At 40.2% G+C, this 22,500-nt stretch overlaps 1 protein-coding gene across 3 annotated transcripts in view; it reads right to left on the bottom strand.

The window, feature by feature from the left end:
- Positions 1–22,500, bottom strand: part of NTRK3 (neurotrophic receptor tyrosine kinase 3) — a 3,522,805-nt gene that overhangs the window by 2,023,856 nt on the left and 1,476,449 nt on the right. For all 3 annotated transcript variants that reach the window (XM_044078359.1, XM_044078358.1, XM_044078360.1), the window contains exon 11: positions 22,069–22,136. In XM_044078359.1, the coding sequence (XP_043934294.1) occupies positions 22,069–22,136 (68 nt within the window). The remainder of the gene's footprint in view (positions 1–22,068; positions 22,137–22,500) is intronic.

Genomic DNA, 22,500 nt, shown 5'->3' with positions numbered 1-22,500 from the left:
GACCACCTTGTTCTATAATAAAAGATTAACTAAATAAATTAACTTCCAAAAAAGTTAAACAAGTCATCTACAAATGCAGTTTGGGACAAACTAAGTTGTCCCGGTCCTTCGAGTAAGGGAGTAAAGGGGTGTGGGGAGGGTATAGTGGTAGAAAGGAAAGTAAGGATTGCAGTTGGTTAGGATAGTGGGTTTGTGGTGGTGAAAGGGTTAAGGAGAGAGGGAGATGTAAAAGGAAGTGAGGTAGGAGTAGGTGGGACTTCTGACAGTACTAAGGGTTTGGGATTAGAGGAAGTAGGCACATTTGGCGTGAGTTGGTGGAGTGATAACTAGCTTACGTCCAGACGACCAGTAGGTATCATGGATGAAGGTAGGCCTTGGATGTTGGGGAGAGAAGGGGTTAGGTGGTCTGGGTCAGTTCCCCTTTGGTGTTTTCTAGGGATTAGGTTAAGGGGGGGGCTGGAGTCTTGAATATAGTTTGAGCTTACTGATAGGAAAGGGTGATAGAGTACTGTGTGTATGGCTGTGTGTGTGTGTGTGTGTGTGTGTGTGTGTGTGTGTGTGTGTGTGTGTGTGTGTGTGTGTGTGTGTGTGTGGGTGAAGTGTTGGGAGGTGGACAAAAAAAAAATAGAATAAGGTAGCTATAGATAATAAAGTGGATGGGAATAGTGCTAGGCTTACCTGGGTGGTTGAAGTTTTCCTTGCTCCCTGTCATCCGGCAGTCTCCTGGGGATTCGTCGGGCCTTGTTTCGGTGGGGCCATGTGGTCAAGTGACATCCATGGGGGGGTGGGCCTGTCCTTAGCTCCATCAGGTAGCAGGCCATCAGTGCCATGTGGTCGGGATACAGTTAAAAAAATAAACAAAAAAAAAAAACAGTAAGACATTCTCCTAGTGGTCGTGGTAGGCAAAGGGGTGTCCATCGCTGTAATCCGGTCCCAGTAAGGTGGGGGGTAGTAGTAGATTATCCCCTCGTGCTCCCTGGTAGGTTCGTGGGCCAGTTGTGTTCGTTCCTGGAGTAGATGTTCTCCCAGTGGTCATGGTTGGCAGTAGGATTGGCATATAGCGGCAGATCAGCTCCTTGGGGGTCCAGCGTGTTCCTGGCTCCATTTTGTTGGTGGTAGTGGCGGTGTTTGCAGTCTGCACTCTCTGGGGGGTTCGTGGGTGTCCATTTGCTCTCTGGTTCCCCTTCAGGATGGTGTCGTGGTCATCCAGGTGTCCCTTGGTGCCTGAGTTCCTTATCCCTGGTGGGTTCGTGGGTCCAGTGTTCTCCTGGTTCCATTTTGTTGGTGGTAGTGGTGGTGTTTGTGGTTTGCACTCCCTGGGGGGTTTGTGGGTGTCCGTTTGTGCTCCAGTTCCCCTTCAAAATGGAACCGCGGTTGTCCGGAGTATCTTATCCCTGGTGGGTTCGTGGGCTGATGTGTCTGTGTCGCTTCCCCGGTGTTTATGGCTTGAGTTCGGGGGTCTGTCATCTCCTTCGTCTGTGGTATAGTGGCGGTTGGCAGTCCGGGCTCCCTGGTGGGTTTGTGGGTGTTGGTCAGTCTACTTGTCCTTCAGGATGGTGTTGTGGCCGGTCGAATGTCCCTCTGGCCCAGTTTTCGGTGGTGGTGGTGATGATATGGCTTCTCATTTTCCCTGGTGGTCTAGTGAGTTGCTGTTGCCGGTCTTTTGGCCGTTAGGTCCTAGCGCCGGTTCGCGCATGTGCACTGTGTGGGATAACCATTACTTAGACAGAGGATCGTGCTAGGAGGGAAAGTAAGTGTGTTTAGCCTTGTTTGTGTGAATGGTGAGGGGATTGGGTGGCTGATTGATAGGGAGATAGTTAGAGGGACTTAATTAAGTAATTCATTATTTTTTTTTTTCCTCATAGATACATGGGGGGGGGATATTGATAGGGGATATGCTAAGATAGGATGGGGTACTAATGGTAGAAGGTGTGGCTGACAGGATGGATGAAAGGTGACAGTGGGAAGGCAGGGATAAGTTAAGGTGTGGGACAAAGCAATACCAGGGGTTGGGGGGAGTAGGGCATTTGGGCTTATAGAATAGTGCTAATATTTTGTTTCTCTTTTACAGATGGCCAAATTACCACAGCTGAGGCAGAGGTGACAAGCAATTGTGGCCCAGGCAGAGGAGCTGTTCCAGGAGGCGACAACATCAGAGGTGGTACAGGAACCTGAGCAGACCCCAGGTTGGAAGAGGCGACACACGGCAGTGAGAACCCCAGCCAGGGGGGGAAAGCAGCAGGAATCGCAGCAGGTGATAGCAGTGGAGACACCGGTTCCCAGCACATCGCAAGATGAAGGTGCAGGTAATGGTTTTATTACAGCAGCATTGTCGGGGGAGCTAGGGGTTGAGGATGGTGGGGTGGGGAGGGATGACGACTTGGCAGTTGGGGATCTCGGGGGCAGTGTGCAAGGGATAGAGAAGGCACAGAGACAACTAGCACAGGGTGCCAAGTACCCGGTTAGAGATGCGACGGGGGGGTGGGGAGTTCCGGGGACAGTTTGGGCTTGGGCTCGGAGGTAAGCTCGGATTTTGGGCTGCGGCCTAGGGATTGGTTGGCTACCCAGTCTTTGGGGCAGGGGGCAGGAGCAGTTATTCTGACTCCGCACATTTCAGGTCCGGTTAAGGAAAAAATTTGGAAAGGGGAGTATGTGGATGTGTTTGAGCTGATCGATGCGGAAGGGGTCCAATGGCTAGTGGAAGCAGAGTCCTCTAACAGTAAGGACTTGCTAGCGGCCTTAGCAGCATTGGGAAGGCAGAGGGTAGGTAAGCTTCACCCTAGGACGTGGGATAATTGGGTGGTTGACTTTATTTATTTTATGGCAGTGCAGCTGGAGAAGGATGGGTCCTTGGCTCTGCAGCTGCTAGGCTATTTCCTTACCATTTGTGAGGTGCAGCGGTTAAGGCCTTGTAATGTGTGGCTCTGGTATGATCAGCGTTTCCACAAACAGAACGCTGTGGACCAGTCACTTCGTTGGGAGGTAAGTCACCCAGATCTATGGTTGGCTACAATGATGGATAGTTACGGGGGCTTTAACAGAAGTTTGAGTGGACTGGAAACAGCGGGTGTGTGTTGGTCATTTAATAGTGGCTCCTGTTCATGGGTGGTGTGCAAATTTGCCCATGTTTGTTCGAGATGTGGAGGGGGTCATTTGGCCACTAGCTGTAGTCGGCAGGATTTGTCCTGGAACTCCAATGTGATGGGTCGTGAAGGTGGTTTTGGTGGGCAAGGCTTTCAGCCAGCCCAGGGGAGGGGTATTTTTCGTGGGTCCCAGGGATTTGGACTCAGGTTCTTTAGAGGCAATAGAGGGAGGGGCACAATTCTCTATTAAGGTGGAGGTTCTCTGAGATAAGCTTCATCGGTTTCCTGGTGTGGCCATCAAAGAGGCGATAATACAGGATTTTCAAAAGGGGTTTCCTATTAAATTCACAGTGGAAAGGGGTGGGGGGGTTACAAGAATTTACGATCTGTTCAAGGTAAAGAGGACATCTTGGAGGCATTATTGGAGAAAGAGAGTAGGGCATGGCGGTTATTGGGTCCTTTTGATAGTCCGCCTTTTGGTACTTACAGGGTGTCGCCTTTGGTGTTGGTGCCGAAGAAGTGAGAAGTGGAATTCAGAGTGATACATCACTTGTCTTACCTGGAAGGGAATTCAGTAAATGATTTTATTGCAGAAGAGGACATTAGGGTGCATTACACTTCCTTAGATGATGCAGTAAAGGTGATTAGGGAATTTAGGGAGCCATGAAGGTCGACATTGAGTCGGCTTTTCGGTTGTTGTCTATTAGGAGGGAGGATTGGCCACTATTGGGGATGCAGGTAGGAGATAAGTACTACTTTGATAAAGCTATGCCCATGGGTTGTTCAGTGGCATGTGCAACTTTTGAGAAGTTCAGTACAGTATTACACTGGATTTGGCAGCAGAAAGTGGGGGCTCAAAAGGGAGTGCATTATTTAGATGATTTTATGTTGGTGGGCGAAGGAAAGGTAGGAGCACAGGAGGGTTTGCGGGAGTTTATGATTATGTGTAAGGAGTTGGGGTAGCATTGGCTCAGCATAAGAAGGAGGGTCCAGCAAGGGCATTAGAATTTCTTGGATTAACAGCTGATGCGGAGCGGGGATTGTTTTGTTACCAGAGAATAAAATAGAGAGGCTTAGGTCAGTGATATGTTCGGTGTTGGGTAAGGATAAGATTCGGATTCATTCAGTTATGGAGTTACTGGAGCTTTTGAATTTTGCCTGTTGAGCGGTACACCCAGGGTGAGCTTTTTGTAGGTCACTGGCGTACTTGCTGAAAGGGGGTAAGAGCAAACACCATTGGGTTAGGATAACCCAACTGGTGCGGGAGGATCTGGGGTTGTGGAATGGGTTTTTGCAACAATTTAATGGGATATCTTTTTGGCAGTCAGACTGGGTGGGGCAGGAGGAACTTCAGTTGTTTATGGATGCAGCTGGGGGTGCTGGCATGGGGTCTATTTTAGGGGTCGGTGGTTTGTGGCTGAATGGCCTCAGGATTGGGAGGAGGTATAGAAGCGGGACATGGCCTTTCTGGAATTGATGCCTATATGGGCAGCTTTGGTGGTGTGGAAGGAACAATTGAGGGGCAAATGAGTAGTTTTTCACTCAGACAATATGGCTGTAGTGAGGGTATTGCAAAAGAAGATAGCTAAGTCAGGTTTGTTATTGTTGGTTATACGTAAATTGATTTTGCAGAGCCTTCTAATAAATGTTTCTTTTACAGGAGTGCATGTGCCTGGTATAAGGAATGAGATTGCTGATAGCTTGTCCCGATTTCAGTTTTGCAGGTTTTGAGGGTTGGTTCCATGGGCAGAGGAGGTGCCAGAAATTCTGCCAGAGGAGGTGTGGAATCTTGGGTCGTTGTAGCCAGGCGGTTGGTACGACATTCCTGGGCCCCTTCTACAAGGAAGGTGTATGGTAGGGCTCTTTCTGATTTTAATTAGTTTATTTTGCAGCTGCCAGAGGAGGAAGGGGTATGGTCAGAGGAATTACTACTGGGATATATAGCTCATGCTTGGGGGTTAGGCAGGGCTTTGCAGACGGTTAAGGTGGATTTGGCTGCAATTAGCATTTTTGCTAAGGTAGCGAGGTTGCAGGATTTCACTAAGTCTTGGACATTAGGGCATATGTTAAGGGGTTGGGGTAGAATGGTGGTGGAAAGTAAGGATATTAGATGGCCAATTACAAGGGTTATATTGAAAGTTTTGTTGAAAGGGTTTGGTTTGTTGCAAAAGGGGTCTATGGATTATTTTATGTGGGGTACATTATGTGCATGGTTATATTTTGGTGCTTTTCATATTTCGGAGTTGTTAGGCTCGTTATGTTGGAAGGATGTCATTATAGGGGAGGGTGAGGTTACTATTGCATTAAGGAGGAGTAAGACAGATCAGTTGGGTAGGGGAATGTGTGGTGATGCTTAAAACTGACAGGAATCATTGCATTTGTCCAGTAATGTGGGCAAAAGAATTTGTGAGGAGGCGAATGGGGAGTGTGGATCAGTTAATTTTTTATACAGTGGATGGGAAGGTGGTGTCGAGTAGTAGATTCATACTTTTGGTGAGGAAGGTTTTACGTTGTATGGGATTTCCAGTGGAGAGGTTTGCAGCTCATTCATTTAGGATAGGTAGGGCTTCAGATTTAGCTAGAGAGGGTAGTTCTATTGAATTGATTAAAAGAGTGGGGAGTTGGTCTTCAAATGCATTTTTGTCTTATATTAGATAAGTTGTGGTCTGATTATTAATTTTTCTTCTTTTCTTTTAGGGAAGCACATTATCATCTTGGGGCATTTGTTCATCCACTTTGCAGAGTAGCGGTCTTTAGTTAAGGATGATGGGGTAAATTTGGGTTTAGCACACTTAGGGTGGTCAGTGTCCTGGCATGGTGTTAGGTGGCTTAGGTGGGATGGGTTGTTACATGAATTTGAGAGAGCTAAACTGAAGGTGGGTTGTCCATGTATATTAGTCATTCATTTAGGAGATAATGACTTGGGCATTGTTCCTAAAAAAATTGGTGGACATTATGCTGCAAGATTTGATGAGATTACAGGCATTGTACCCGGGTATGGAAATTGTGTGGTCAGAGTTGGTTCCACGTTTGTGCTGGAGGGCTGCATATAGTCATAAAGCGATTGAAAGGGTTAGAAGGTGTGTTAATCAAAGGTTGGCTAGGCAATTAAGGATTTTGGGGATGCATACTATTGACCATAGAGATTTTGGGGATGGAGAGGAGTCTTGGTATCGAATGGATGGAGTACACCTTAATGATGTGGGTCTGGATCTTTTTAATTTGCATCTGAAACTCTTTTTAGAGGATATGATTGCGGCTAAGGTTTAGGAGGGGGAACAGCCTGGGATCAGGCTGGTGGTGGAGAAGAGAGACAGGATTGTCCTCTTCTGTTCCCCCTCTAAAGAAGGTGTATTGGTTTATGGTTTTGGTATGGTATGAGGTGAGTAGGTACGCTGCCTCTTTATGTGGGTGAGTAGGTACGCTGCCCCGGTGGAGAAGGTATCAAGGTGAGTTGGTACGCTGCCTTGAGGTAAGGTTCATCCAGGGTGAGTGGTGACTCTGCCCGGAGATCATCATTGCTGAAGAAGTTAATGTTGGTTTTGTGTACATAGTTCATTGTATAATACAGTTTAATAAAGGTCGGCAAATGTTCTTTTGTGTGTAGTGTAGTCGTTTAAGGGGTGACAGGACAAATGAAAGTGTATGAAATCAGTGAAGCAGTTATGTATCATTCTGATTCTTTTAACTTATAATCCTTTACCTGCATGTGGACTGTTCTGCTGTGTTAACAGCATTCTGAATTATTAAACATAAAGAGTGATTTGGAATATGTGTTTGCAATCCAGCTCTTATCAGCAAAATGAGCATGACCAGCTGGGATGCTCACGTAAGATCTCATACACCACTTCTGTATCTCATGTGCAAGAAGGCCGCTTCTCTTTTCTAGAAAGTGGAATGGTTGATTATTGATTCCATTTGATTTGACTTACACAGGATCAGATGATGTGAAATTTATGTTTAAATTGATGTCTGAAAAGCCTTTGCTTTCTTTGCACTGGATTTGACCCAAACATTACAACCATGAAAAGCTGCACTGTCAAACACATTCACTTAACATTCTTCATCTTCATGTATCAAAACCTAGGAATACAGAGCTGCAAAAGTGAGAAATCCCAAGATGGAAGTTATCAATCTGATTTTTATTTAAACTTGTTTTAGATCAGTCACAAGCTGATTAACCTGATAGGTAATGTGGTTAGAATGACTAGGTTTGGTAGTTAGTACTTTAGCTGGGAACATTTTAAACATACCCTACCGAATTTCTCAGCATTTACCAGTTTTGAGGTCCAAATAATGGGGTGCCTTGAATTCCCGAGTGGCCCCCTTTATTTCCAAATTTCCCGGCTTTTTTTTTTTTTGATTATTTGTTTCTGCTGATGTCATCAGGTGCAGAGGGGGACACAATGACGTCAGTTCATGAGCAGCCTGTTGGAATTGGCTGAGGAGTGTGACTGTCTGATTCACTTTGTTTATGGGCAGCAAGTAGCATGAGTGTGTTGACTGCAGGTCTGCAGCAGCATTTCCCCAGCTCCTCCAGGTAAAGCAGTTTTAGTCTGAGCTGCTAAAACATTTAACTTTAGCTGTAATGACCATTCTGTAATAGTTGACATTTACTTGGAAGGTAAGAGCACTGTTAACTTTAGCTGCAATTTTCTTTCCGGTAGTTGATGGAATAACAGGACCGTTCCACTCTAGCAATTGCTGATAAGCATTTGAATTACTTTCCATTGCTGCATTTTACTCTGTGTAAGCACTTAAAAGTTTTTATTGTTGCATTTGAAGGTAGAGGTGTGTATATATTTGAATTACTTTCCATTGCTGCATTACTTTACTGCATTTGAAGATAGGGGAGTGTCAGTTTTTTATTTAGTGTTGCAACTGATGGAATAACAGGACCGTTCCATTCTTGCAATTGCCGATAAGCATTTAAATTACTTTCCATTGCTGCATTTTATTCTGTGTAAGCACTTGAAAGTTTTTATTGCTGCATTTGAAGGTAGGGGTTTGTGTGTATTTGAATTACTTTCTTGAATTTGATGTGAAGTAAGTGTATGTGTGTGTGGTGAAGTGGTAGTGTTGTTACCTCACAGCAAGAGGTTCTCTAGTTTGATTCTTGGTTGAAGTGCCTTCTGTGTGGAGTCTACATGTCCTTCCTGTATTTGTGTAGGTCCTCTAGGTGCTCCAGTTTCCTCCCGCAATGCAAAGACAGTGATATAGGTTCATAGATTAGTACTAAGCTAACTGCCCTTGTGAGCCATTTTAAGCCTAGCCAATTGTCCCTTGTGAGACTCAAACCCTGCACCTTGTGTTTGCAAGGCAAACACCTTAACCATTAGGCCACCCTCCTAACCCAATATTCAACTTGAAGAGTCTGAACTGGTAGTTCTGTGAATAGGCATTCACTGATTCAGGTTCATAGCAATGAAAGAATAGGGGCACTCAGTTATAACCTTAACTTGATGTTCTTATCTCTGAGTCTGTGTGAATATGTATTTAGCATATTTAAACTGTGTGGTTTGTAAGGCAATGGATCCTTTTCAGAATCAAAATGGCATATTGAAGCTACTGACTTTAATCTTATAATGGCAACAGATTCCATGAAAGTAGCCTTGGTTCCTCTAAAAAGTTTTGAATGCAAATGTTCTTCCTGCCAAATGACAACGACTGTCTTGATATAATGATAAGTTTTCTTGCATGTTCTCATTACAGAATGTCATCAAACAATGTTTCAGTATGATTAAAGTGCTTACTTGTGTTGAAAGGATGAATAATCTGGGAAAATATTACACATTTAAGTCAATTGGTAGAACTGTTTGTCATAGCAAATGACATTCATAATGACAAGAGTGTCAAAAATGCTAATTCTAAAGGGTGCTTCCATTTCTGGGTTGCTTTAACCAGTGAAATGTTAAAGAGAAATGTTGAAACCAAGTCATTGCTAACAGTGGAAAAATCCATTTTAATCATTGCAACCAGAGGGCCAATTAGATGGTGATATCATTTTCAGAAGAATTAGAATAGTGGCTGATGGAAATTTGTTTGCAGATGAGCATCAACCCCTTTTTTGGCCAGTCCTTCGATTCAACATTCCAAGATACCACATGACTTACAACTATTCAACGCCCAATATGGGTCATCACAAAGGCCAGTCTTTGATCCATGGGAATCCATGCGAAGGCGAAGAGATACAGAATAAATGTCCTTGTGGCTGTTTAGGAAATTGTGAACTGTTAACCGAGAACTCTATTAATGTTTTCAACTTGTGTAATGTTATTTTATCTTAAGTAGCACTAAATCTAAAAGGGTTTCAATTTTATTCCTAGTTTTAAGCTTGATATAGTTAGGGGTTTAATGCAACTAAAACTATTTACTAGGAATTTAAACCTTAGACTGTTTTTTCTGACAAACCATGTGTTTTTCCTGATGCCTCTACCTGCTTAACCAGGAAAAGTATATTTGTCCCACCAACTAATCCCTGGGTGGTGGTATTTTAGAAAGTATGTGAAGATCATTTCAGGGAGATTTCTACACAGACAAAAGAATAAGTGTATAGACACTCATATTAAGTGAAAGGCAATGTTCATTAGATCTTATGAAAAATAGGAACATCCGAATAATGAAACAAGATAAAGGAGGAGTGGTCATAATTATGGACAGTTGGAAATATTTAAGTAAAATGTTTCAACTACTGTCAGATGAGACATTTAGAAAAGTGTCAAGAATGAAATTAATATAGCATACAATAGGCTTGCTTTTTTCTCAATGATTTGCTACATCAAGGGATTATAAGTCACTAGACTCTTCAGTTTTTTAAAGTATCCAAACCTATTGTTCCTTCCATTTTTGGTGTATCTAAGGTCCATAAATTTCAGAGTGATGCCCCTTTAAGACCAACTGTGGTAGCTAATTCATCTAAAACAGAACACTTAGTCAAATATATTGATGTGAAGTGTAAAGACATGCTTGACACTAAGCCACAGACTATGAGAGATTCATGGCATTTGCTTGAAAACGTAAGTTATTTAGCATATGATGAAGGCATTCTTTTTATTACTGTGGGCATTGTTAATTTATTCACAGTAATACCCCACACTGTTGGCTTAGAATGGTTTATGTTGTTTTTATGCGCCCAGCACACCTTCCCCAAAATTGATGTTCAGATTCTGGAAACTTTATTGGAATTAGTTTTGACGAACACATTTTTTTCGAAGATGAATATTTTCATCAAATGTCTGGGGTAGCGATGGCAGCAGTATGTGCCCCATTGTATGGCAATGTAGTAACTAGCAATGTGGAAGGAGTTAAATGTTTTTACTTTGGAATATGCCTTCTTCATTTATGCTTATTATACCTTCCTGGAAGACATTCTTATTTTATGAAGGGGTCTATAGAAGAATGGGAGGCATTTCTGTTTAAGTTGGAAGGGTCTACTAGTTTGTTAAAATGTACTTATTATACCAGCATGTCTAGGATTAATTTCCTGGACATCACAGTTGCAAAAGACAATATTTCTAAATATTATACTTCTGCTATCCAATGTAAAGAGACATTTTCTAATTCATATTTACACTTTACTAGTTGTCACCTTTTACATCAAAAGAGGGGAATGGTAAAGGGTCAAATGGTGAATTTTCTAGATTGACAACTAATGATACTGTTTTTAAAAAAGGAATTGCATTATCTGTGTTCCTTGGTTTTGGATAGGGGATATCCAGTCCAATTGTTACAAGATGCTATGGAAGGAATTTTGAGATATCAATATGATAGATTTGCACCTATCCTTAATATTAAGGCAGAAAAAAATTTTGATTGTATAGAAACTGGTGTTTCCTTTAGTACTAATTGCACTACTACCCCTAGCAGCCTGCCTATATAATCCCTTATAGTATGGATGCTTTTAAATATATTGGGTCCATTAAAAAAAATGGAACTTAATTTTTAATACTGCTGCAAAAGATTTTTAGGTACTCAACCTTCAATAGTTTTTAGTAAAGATAGAACTATTAACAGTTTGGTTGAAGGCAATGTGTACATGAATAATGTTATTTGTTGACCTAATTGTATGAATGTTTGTTGAAGTTGCAGACATTTAGGTATATTCTTGAAGGACCCTATATTGAAGTGGAAGGTTTTGACAGAACCCTTACAAGTCCAGGTAAATGGAATTGTGACACATCTTGGGTGGCATAAGTCACAAAATGTACTGTATGTGATGCATTTTATGTTGATAATACCAACAGAAGGTAAAAAGAGAAAAATCAAAGAGCACCTTCATGATATTAAAAAGAACAAGCCTACCAATGCTCTCAACATGCACTGAATACGGTGTCCTGAATTTAAAAAATCTGTGTTTTTATCATTGATAAGGTAGTGAGGTCTGATAAAAGTGAAGACTTGGACACTTTGCTTGAATATAAATTAGTCTGGCACTTGAGGCTTAATGCCAGTGTCTGTCCTGGTCTTAATGATTATATATCCATTATGAGTGAATTAAAGATGATTGTTAATATGTTTTAATTGTATTATTTGGTGTTGAAGCTTTTAATGTTTTTTCATCATGTATTGTTTCTGTTTCTTCTTTACATTTCAAGTGGATTCAAATGGATTTGGTGGAGGCTAATTTAAATGCCTATTGTAATTGTTTTCATTAATATATTTTTGTGAGTTTCTTTCGGGGCATATACATTTATATTGATTTTTTATAGTTCAACTCCAAAAGTATTTTAGCTCATTTATGAACTCATTTATTTAATGTCATGTAACTTTGATTACAACAATAGTTGTTTTCCTTTATGAAGTAAAGTATTTAATTATTCAAAATGGGGGGGGGGGGTTGATGGCTGATTTGTATTATATAAATGTGTTTACTAATGAAGCCTAACCACTCATGAAATCCAGAAATTGCTGTCTGGATGAAAGCACTTGGTTTTGTGGTTAGTTATTTTAACAAAGTGAGTGGACATTGTTTGCTCAGGTATTCCTTCATTTTTTTTTGTTTTATGTTTAGAGACAGTGTTACTGGCTATATGTCTCATGCTCTCACTCTCTCTCTCTCTCTGACAACCACAACAGGATTTGTCATTGTTGCTGTGATAACATACCAAAAAAAGAATCCTTCCTTATCTCTGTGAAGCTCCATTTCCACAGTGCCTTTATTAAAGTTCTTGTATTTGGAAGGTCTACTGCTGTGAGTGTTGTTGTGAGAAAAAGCAGTTGCTATGATGAATATACGAACTTCTAATTGGAGCTCCAAGCCAATGAAGCTTATCGCCACTCTCGGTGAATCTCTGCCAGTGATCACTAAGCTGTAATATATCTCATCATGTGCTGAGCACATCAATGTAGACACAAAACACAAAATGAGTGACCCCTACACTCATACACATGGCATGTTTAAATCTATAGCACTGTGATGCATTTCAATGACCATGTCCTATCACTGCAGTATAGTGATATGGGACATGTCTTAACACCATTGTGCAGCACATTGTTGAACAACATGTGATCCAAAAACATGCATCTGTACAAATATAACCACCAATTTGTTCCTCAACTAGATCTGATTGAGTGTCCATGGCTGAGGAATGTGGAGCTGAAGTTTGGTGTGATTATGAGGGCAAAGCTTTCCTGTTCATCTTGTAGAGGAACTTCAGCAAGTGCTTGCTGGGCTGTCATGAATTGGCACAAATATTGCCCAGCGCAACTGACATTACCTGTACATGTCAGCAATTCTGACAATAATATAGTGACTCAAAGCAAATCCCCTCTAACCTTCACTAGTGGCAGGTGGTTGTTGTGTCTTTCAGCTTTTCCCGGTTAGGGGTCGCCACAGTGGAACTCCGGTCCGCTAATGATTGGCAGTAGATTTTTACTTGCAGAGTTGCCAGCCCTGATGCACAGCCTTCAACAAAGGTATGCCCATTCACGCATGTCTCCACACAGAAGACGCTCTAGCTGAGAATCGAACAGGACAACGTCTTACTGTGAGGTGACAAAGCTACCACAGCACCACCACCGCAGTATAAAGGTCCAAAAGAAGAAGCCAGAAATGTACTATAAGCATTTTTATTACTCCCATTGTCTTATTCTGTCTTAAAGTTTGTACAAGTATATTGAACAATATAGTCATTGTTCTTCCATACTAGAGGAGCTGTAAATGAATGTGGCTTGGTTCTGTAGAAGGTGAGAACATCTCACCCAACAGAAGTGTTGTGAATGATGTCTGTGCCAGCTGCTGTACAGCTGCAACTGTAATTGCAGCAATTGTGTGATAATTTTTCCTGCTGTGTCATATTTGTAAAGGTACACACATGGAAGACAAGAAAGAGAACCCACACTCACACTGGCCCGTTCACCATGATGGAGGAGAGTCACATTGATGTGGTCTGTGCATGTTTCAGAGGAAGAAGAATGGTTCACTCCTGAAAGTTCATTAGTGGAGTCCCCACTAACATCTAGAAATAACTTCTGGACTCTCATGTCCACTGAGGTGTGCAAACAACTGGATGCCACTGGATGCACCCCTTGGTAACATACAGGGTCTTTGGGTGAGACTGATGGAGCTGTATGACTCAAAGCTTCTGCCATTTGGTCCACCAGAAAGTAACCAGACTGTAACATTGATCAAGAAATTGAGTGATGCTTGGGTCTGCTGCCTCCTGACCCTGACTGACATTTAACCTATGACAGGACCCAGCTCGTACCCCATCCTGCTCTTTTCACTCTCTTATGTGGCTTTAACCATTCCTTCTTCATTGCCTGTTTCCCATTGCATGTGCCTGCATGTGTGCATCCACTGCTCTCCCCATCTTTCGAGTGGACATCAGTCTTGACTGCCTGTGCTATAAGTTTGTCGGTCAGTCCCTGTTACATACAATTCTTCTACCCTATCCACAATGCTGCACTACTACATTGTACACTTATCCTTCTTTTATAACACTTGCAAAAGGGACAACCCCCCACCAAAAAAAATATATTAAGGTTCTCCCATTTCCTCACCACTTACATAACAAACAGGGTTGCCATGTTGCTGTTCAAACCCACACTGATGTATTGGCTGGTCACTCTGCTGCCCTTATTTTGCCAAATAACATAACATGCAGCTATGTAGCTCTGTATCACATGTGTCTGCATGCATTGCACACTGATGCTGTTGTATCTGAGCTATGATGTCTGTCAAATTGGTCACATGCTCAACTGTAAAATCCACCCTGATGTGGAATAACTTTGCACTGTTTATTCCAGCATTACTATCATTTTCTTTTCTTATACAATCCTTTGCTCATTATCCATGCTATTTAATGCATAATCTGTATCTGATTATGTGTAGGAGGCTTTCTGTGCGCTACAGCCCCCCCACACAAAATTATCAATACTCAAATATGCAGAGACTGCCTGTGAATCCCCTCCAAAGTCTGTCAGTCAAATTTAAATCAGATAAATTATACAGAATACTTTCTGAAAATGCATGCAGACATCTTTCATGTGGGTATGAGCATACTAATTTCTGTAAATTTGTTATCTGGTGTGTTTGAATGTTTTCCAAAACATGTATATAAATCTGTCTATGGCATTTGCAGCAAAATGGTGTTGATAAATATGAAGAAACTATTACTTTTCCTGTGAAGCATTTGTTCCCATAATGAAGAGACATATTTTAGCTTGACTTTATGATAATTAAATGTTGACAGTAGAGCAAACAGCTAACATGGAAATTACCTATTACCAAACTAGAATAATTAATAACCAAGATCACAAAAAGTGATTCAGTATATGATCATCAACTATGGCTGGAGTATTATTCTAAAAAACGTGCAATAAATGATTCACAAACAGGTGTGCTTTTTTGTATACAGATTTCCAGTTGTGTCAAGTTCTGTACCTTCCATTTTACTAAGATTTGTGGAAAATTAAAGAAAAAGAATATTTAAATGGGGTCTCAACCTAAACTGACACCTCAGCAACTTGCAGAAAGTATCACAAGGACTGAAAGAAAGCTGTTTGGGGGGGTGAAAGAAACCAATCTATAAGTTTGGAAGGTGATTGAATAAGGTATCTCGGGCATTTGGAGAACAGAAATGCAATTTGCTTTTCATCTATGAAGGTAAAATTATTCCAATAACACACAACAGCACAACCTTGTGAAGCAGTTACAAGCATTTTTGACTTAATTATTTATTTTATTATTATTACTATGCTAAATGTACAACAATAGCACCCTTGTACAGGTTGCTAAAGGAGCAAATGTTTTTAAATATGCAAAGAAGTTAAACCATGCGATAAACTGACTATATTGGCAAACTTAATTGTCCTTGTGCTGTATTTACCGCCAGGAGCCCTATCATCTCCTTCAAGGGTGCAGTGTTACTCAACTGCTGGTCTGTCAGCACTCATTGCCTCTTTGGTAAAGCAGTCCACTAAATCCCCTCCCTCCAGCCATCATTTTATTCAGGAGTTAGAGGTCACTGCATGATATTGCTCACCTTTTCATTTCTCCCTTTTATTTCTGTGTCATTTCAAGCTTCAAGTAGATCTGTTGAGTTATCAGTTTGGCTGAGGGTCAGTGTGAGCATGCCACACTTTCTTTTTGGCACAGAACAGCCCAGAACAGAGTGGGCTATCTGTCAGTTTGCCCGGATGACAGGGCTGTTCAGGTACTTTGTTTTGTTTAATATTGCTATATGAGTTATTTATAATATACTGGTAATAAAATGTTGAATTTCACTTATGATGAATTGAAGTATTTTGTAAAATAAGCTGGTTGCAGCATCTGTAAGTGGCCTAGTGTTCTGAGTTACAGTGACACATGGGGACAAAGTATTATTATATTATAACAAAAGTCTTAACAAAACATATAATATGTCTGCATATAGTATTGGAGCATTAAAAAACTAATAAACTGATTGCTTATGCTTCACTTTACAAAACTATTGACATATATATGTATATATATATATATATATATATATATATATATATATATATATATATATATATATATATATATATATATATATATATATATATATACACTTCACAATGCCAAAATTTCAGAATGCCGACATCATATGACCCACATCCGAAATCTCAACATTGTAAGTAGACCATGTAAAAGGAAAATAAAATTTCCTTTCAACTGCTAGAAGGGGGGCTCCGCCCCTAAACACCCCGTGGGGTGCATTGCAGGGATATGATATTTGTTTATGCATGAATGGGTGTATGTAAGTCTGTATGCATTAATTGATTAATTTATTTTATACATTTGATGGCTTGCTTTATTAGTTCTCTTTCAGCACATTGCATTTCGATTTATGATAGTTTCACTTATTTGGATTTCATTAGTCAGACAAGTAATCTTTTTAAGGAATCCCAAAAATAGCTCAAATGATTGCAAACATGACCAGAAGATGATAAAGTCAAGTAGGACTGCACCTGTAGGAATGTACATGTAGATACTGGGTAACAACTGCATAAACACTACTCATGGTTTTCTGGATGCATGTTTGAAATGTCTGAGATTGGTATGCATGTCTCAGTGGTGTCAAAGTCAAAGTCACGTCAAAGAAAACTCTGTCATTCAAACTACACAGCAGTGGAGCTGAACAAACTTACTATGCTTCATTCTCAATGGAGGAAACAGTTCCACATATAGATAGAAAAAAATTAATAAAATATCACAGTAGAAATGTAATAAGTAGCAATTTGTAAGTAAAGTAGGACAGCAGTGACCCACACCCATCCCAGAACAGGAGACAAGGAACAATATGATGGTAATATTGTCAAAGTAAAAGTGAAACAATAGCAGCATATCTATGATTAGACTGAATTATTGCACAGTTTGTATATTGCACTTTACAGTCCTTCGGTGTGTAGGTGAGCCACCTTAGTATTGCACTTAGTTATTGCACAGCCATAAAATAAGGCCCTTGATAGGCTAGTTATGTAACAGACATCATGGTTCATTTTTTCAAAGAGTTTAACAGTCTAACGGAGAGCAGAAGTGGTCTTACAATGTAGGCTTCTGTGTCTCCTGCCATAGGATAGGGAAGTGTACAGACCATTGGCAGGTTGTGTTGGATCGCTGGAAATCTTTTTGGCCCTGTCTATGCACTGGCATTTGTGTAGATCTTGCAGAGGAGTAAGGGAGGTGCCAATGATTCTTTCTGCTGACCTTACAACTCCCTTGAGAGTCTTCTGATCCTGATTATTACAGCTCCCATACCAGACTGCAATGCTGTTGGTCAGGGCACTTTCAATGGTGCCCCTATAAAAGATCTGAAGTATGGAGCTTGGTCATTTTGCCTTCCTAAGTTTCCTTAGAAAGTGCAACTGTTGCTGAGACTTTTGACTGTGCTGGATATATGGACTGACCAGGATAAATTCTCTGTGAGATGAAGACCCAAGAACTTTGTACTCTTGACCCTTTCCACTGTCATCCCTTTCATCACTAAAGGTTTGTATGGTAATAGAGATCTTCTGAAATAAACAATCAGCTCCTTTGTTTTGCTGACATTCAGTGCTAGATTGTTGCTGTGACATCAGACCAGTAGTTGATCAATCTCATTCCTGTAGGCCTCCTCCTCTCCGTCTTTGACCAGGCCTATAACAGTGGTGTCATCCGCAAATTTGATGATCCTATTTGTTTCATGGGTGGCCATTCAGTCATGTCAGCAGCAGAATGAAAAGGGGAGGGCTTAAAACACACCCCTGTGGTACTCCTGTGTTCAGGATGATAGTTCCGGAGCTGTTGTCTTCCACACAAACCTTTTGAGGCCTTTCAGTAAGGAAGCTCAGAATCCAATTGCATAAATGAGAGTCTATGCCCAGTTGAAGTAGCTTCGATAGGATGACAGTGTTGAAGGCAGAACTGAAATCAATGAATAGCAGTCTTGCATAGCAGTTTTTGCCTTCTAAGTGGGTCAGTGTTTCATGGAGAGCTAGTGAGGTGGCATTCCCTGTACTGCGGTCTGTCCTGTATACACATTGCTGTGCTTCAAGTGACACAGGAAAGATTGAGGCTATATGATCTTTGACCAGCCTCTCCAGGCACTTCATTATCATTGAAGCTAAAGCAACTGGTCAGTAGTCATTCAGAGTTGTTGGCTGCAGTTTCTTGGGTAGAGGAATGATGGTCATCTCCTTGAAGCATTTCGGAACACTGGCTAGATGGAGTGAAGTGTTGAAGATGTCAATGAGTACTGCAGCCAGTTGTGCCGCACATTCCCTTAGTACCCTGCCCATGATGTCAGGACCAGCTGCTTTCCTCAGGTTGACATGTTTGTATTGAAGCTCAGCACTGCTGCATCCAGTCAATGCCACATTAAGGAAAATTATACTTTTTCCTGACTAACGATAACTGGAACAGAATACATTGCAACAGATAAAGGTACTCTGTACCTGTCAGATGAGTTTATGAGACTTTTACTTGACTAATGATAATTAGAACAGAATGCATTGCAACAGATAAAGGTGCACTATACCGCTCAGATGAGTTTTTGACATTTTGTTAAGCAGAATGGAATTATGTATTCTATCAACTACAATACAGAATACTGGCTAATTGTACTATGTAACGGTCATTTGCAAAATTATTTACTAAGACAGGGCTAATGAAATTTAAGTGCAGTTGTAATAATAATAATAATAATAATAATAACAATGATAATAAAACAGTACTTCAGAAAGTTTCATAATTTTAACATGCAAAGGACAACATTTCTAGTGAGTTAGACAAGGTGTAGCTTTGACATTGTACTGTTTCTTCAAAAGCTTGATACATACTATAGCAACAGGTACACTTTTCCTTATGCGTTTATTAGGATTTATATCTTAAAAAGAATTTAAACTAATTTGATTGACACAGATTGTCTCAGTGAAGTACTTATATGACTAATATGACTACTTGGAGAGACAGTGAATCTAAATATCATCTTGAAATGCATTTTGTATGTTTTCTGAGATGTGATACTGTTTATGACAAATGTTTTTACAGTGTAGCCTCATAAATATCCATCTATATATCTATGGCTGTACGTTTCATTCTCATGCTATAAAGATGTTTCTTTTCATTCTGCTCTGGTTCACGAAGACACTGCAGATCTTTTACATGCCATGAGAGAGACCCAAGTCTGATTACTGCACATAGAGTTTGTGGTCTATATTGTCTTTGGAGAAACTAGAGCTGCATTACTCCCAGATAGCACTTTGGCCATCTGAGAGCAAGTTTGTCAACATAGGATCACTACCTGAAGAGAGATGTGCATATGTTTAAAGTAAGGACTGCAAAAGTGAGACTTAACAATGTGGAAAGTATGAGTGAGATATCTCATAAGAGAATGTGCTAGTCAGCAGTGAGTCAAAGCTGTGGCATTGTTACTCAGCAGTGACTCAGAGAAGACAGAGGCACAGCTGAAACATTCTCTGATGGTTAAAAACTGTTTCACCGTTTAGCTTTTTGACTGAGTATTAATTCTAATATTGTTGACATTGTATCTACTTTAAATATACAAGCTTTATAGCCTTATGAAAGTACCTTTTTATAATCAGGTGAATATAATATTACTGCTGAATAAAAAAATGAATGCAGTCAAAAGATGTTATCCAACCATTCACTCCAATGAACCAGGAAGACATGATAGTGGGGGGTGTCTTAGTTTGTGTGTGTGTATGTTGACATGCATGTGTGTATTTATAGGGCCATGAACAAAGCTGCATTAGTGTGTGTGTGTGTGTGTGTGTGTGTGTGTGTGTGTGTGTGTGCACGCGCATTCAATAGAGAGTGTGCGTGTGTGTGTGAATGAATGAGTGAGTGTGTCCATGAAAATGATTGACTATGGTGGAGGGGAGCTTGTTTGTTTTTTGGTGGACGCATGTGGTTTTGTGTGTGTTTGTGTGTGTGTGTGTGTGTGTGTGTGTGTGTGTGTGTGTGTGTGTGTGTGTCTCCTTAAAATCCAAGCATATGTGATTATATGCATACATGTATGCACATGTGTGCACGCCCAGGTGTGTGTATGAGTATCTGTCTGTCTGTCTGTGTCTGTGTGTGAATATCTGGGCATGTGTGACTGCATGTATACCTGCATATGTGTATGCATAAGTGACTGTGTGTGAGTGTAGGGGTGATGTCACCAACATGATGAATGGGTCACTAAGGAAAACACTTCTGCCATCAGGTCTGAATGTGCTAGTGTTAGAACAGTACAATTGAGATAAATGTTAGCTGTTAATGAGGACTCTTTCACTGTGGTCATAGCTGTCTCTGAATCACATTTTTCACCCTCTAATAAACTGATTTATCTGTGGCAGGCAATTTACATATGAGGTGAAGATCTGTCTAAGTCCTTAATTTTGTATTTACCTGCAGGTCTACATTTGATATAATTCAGGATTTATAAATGTGTACAAGTTCTTCCCAGTTCCACACCTCCTCACAATATTCTTCATCCACTACAGAAATCAGACCTCAAGCACAACCAGTATGTCTGTAAGACAATGTATGTATTGTAGCCAATGCTTACCTCCTACACAAACATGATGTCATATGAATACGCTTATCTCATCAAGTTATCCATGAACATAACCTCAATGCAGGTACAAATCTGTGTCGACTGCATTTATGTTTATCAAGATACCAACATTTCAAATGACATTGCAATGACACAGAAGGATATCTGCATATTAATATCACAAGTTTTTGCTATTATAAATGGTTTAAGCTATCAGTACTTCTGATTTCCCCAAATGAATGACTAGGAGACCACTCTTACATCATTAAAAATACCATGGAGCTCCATTAATCATAAACATATCACATTTCAGAGATGCAAATCATTTCCCTCAGACCTAGCAATACTGGCTGTTGCTGCTGCCATAGCAACAGAAGACTTACATGAAACACCTGATAAGATAATATGATATGCATGAGATGTTATGTGTTTTGAAAGGTACAAAACAGGTGCTTAATCTTTCTGATGCACAAGAAGGGAAGATGTACTATTTCTGCTTATCTTACAACTATCACACCATTCATTCTATGGATGTAGTCCTTGTAGCTTAATGTTTTTCCATGGTTAACATGGACTGTCTACATCGCTTCTGACTACATGCATGTATGTTCTTGGCAGTATTCTCTATAGTTAAGTGACAAAAACACTGAAAAAGGACTCTGCACAGAATTATTTAGTCTCACTTAAAAGAAAACACACAGTAGAAAAAATAATAGTCTGAATTATTCTTTAATTCCAATGTAAATAAAGTATAATGTTTCTGTTCAGTTGATTATTAGATTTTGAATCCTTTAAGTGTGAAACCTGCTAAGACAGTCAACAAGACAAATGTTATTCTATGCAGTGGAAGCTGGTTGATATTTATAATATGAAGAACAATATGCCATCAAGACACAAATGTAGGCATAGCAAAACATTTGATGTGATTCAGGTATGAAAGACAAAACAAGTTTGCATTCCTTTTGTCTATAACCATTGGTCAACATCAATAAAATATACTACACCAAAGTTACTAGTGCACAAGCGTACATCTTACTTTCTTCTAACAGGCAGAGATTATTGGTAGGTTTAAAGCAGTCCTACAGTTTAAGAGATAATTAGCTTTATTTATGTATGCAAACGAAAATATAAATATTCCTGGGAACAAAAGAAAGAAGTGGCTTATTGAGAATTAAGTGTGATGTTCTTTTTTCCTGACTCTTTCATTAAGAACACAAAATTAAAGCTTTCCAGAATCTTAATGAAGGTACAGTACTAATGCCACACTTAAAAAACTCAGACTTTTCATACATGGAAAAACCATCCATATCTGTAAAGCTGCATGCAAAACTGCAATGAATCCTTTGCCTACGTGCCAAAGCAGTGCCTTCACAATTATCCCTGGAGTGATCTCCACAGCCAGTAATTGTTTTTTGGCCTGGTATCTACCATTATGTCCTTAACTAACTAAACTTACGTTAATTTGACTGGTGACTTACCCCAAATGTGTCCTCTTCATGTTTGTCAGTCACACTGACCGGAGTAGTAGGGCTTGTATCATAATCCACTATAAAGAAAGAAAAACAGTAGATGAAAGTGAGAATGGTTATTCTTGTTAAACAGATCTGACGGATTCCTAGTAACATATTAAATGTCATTACAAGTTTATTTACTCTGTAGTTATTCAATAAAACAATAATGATAATGTAAATTGAATACAGTAGAGACTTATCACACAGTTTTACTGTTCTTAGAAATGCTAATGTTATAAAAAAATAACTGCCCATTTCGTATGTGAAGTACTAAATCATAATACAGAAAATTAAACTGCTTTTATATCATATATTCTAGAAAGCAGAAACATGACGGATGGTGTCATGCATTCATTGCACTCATCATGTATCCTTGTTTATGGCAGAGTTTCTCATAGT

The sequence above is a fragment of the Protopterus annectens genome, chromosome 7.part0 (assembly GCF_019279795.1).
Source record: "Protopterus annectens isolate FY-2018-M chromosome 7.part0, PAN1.0, whole genome shotgun sequence".
In the NCBI taxonomy this organism is placed as follows: Eukaryota; Metazoa; Chordata; order Ceratodontiformes; family Protopteridae; genus Protopterus; species Protopterus annectens.
Note: the sequence above shows the minus strand (reverse complement) of the source record. Positions and strands in the feature narration are given on the sequence as shown.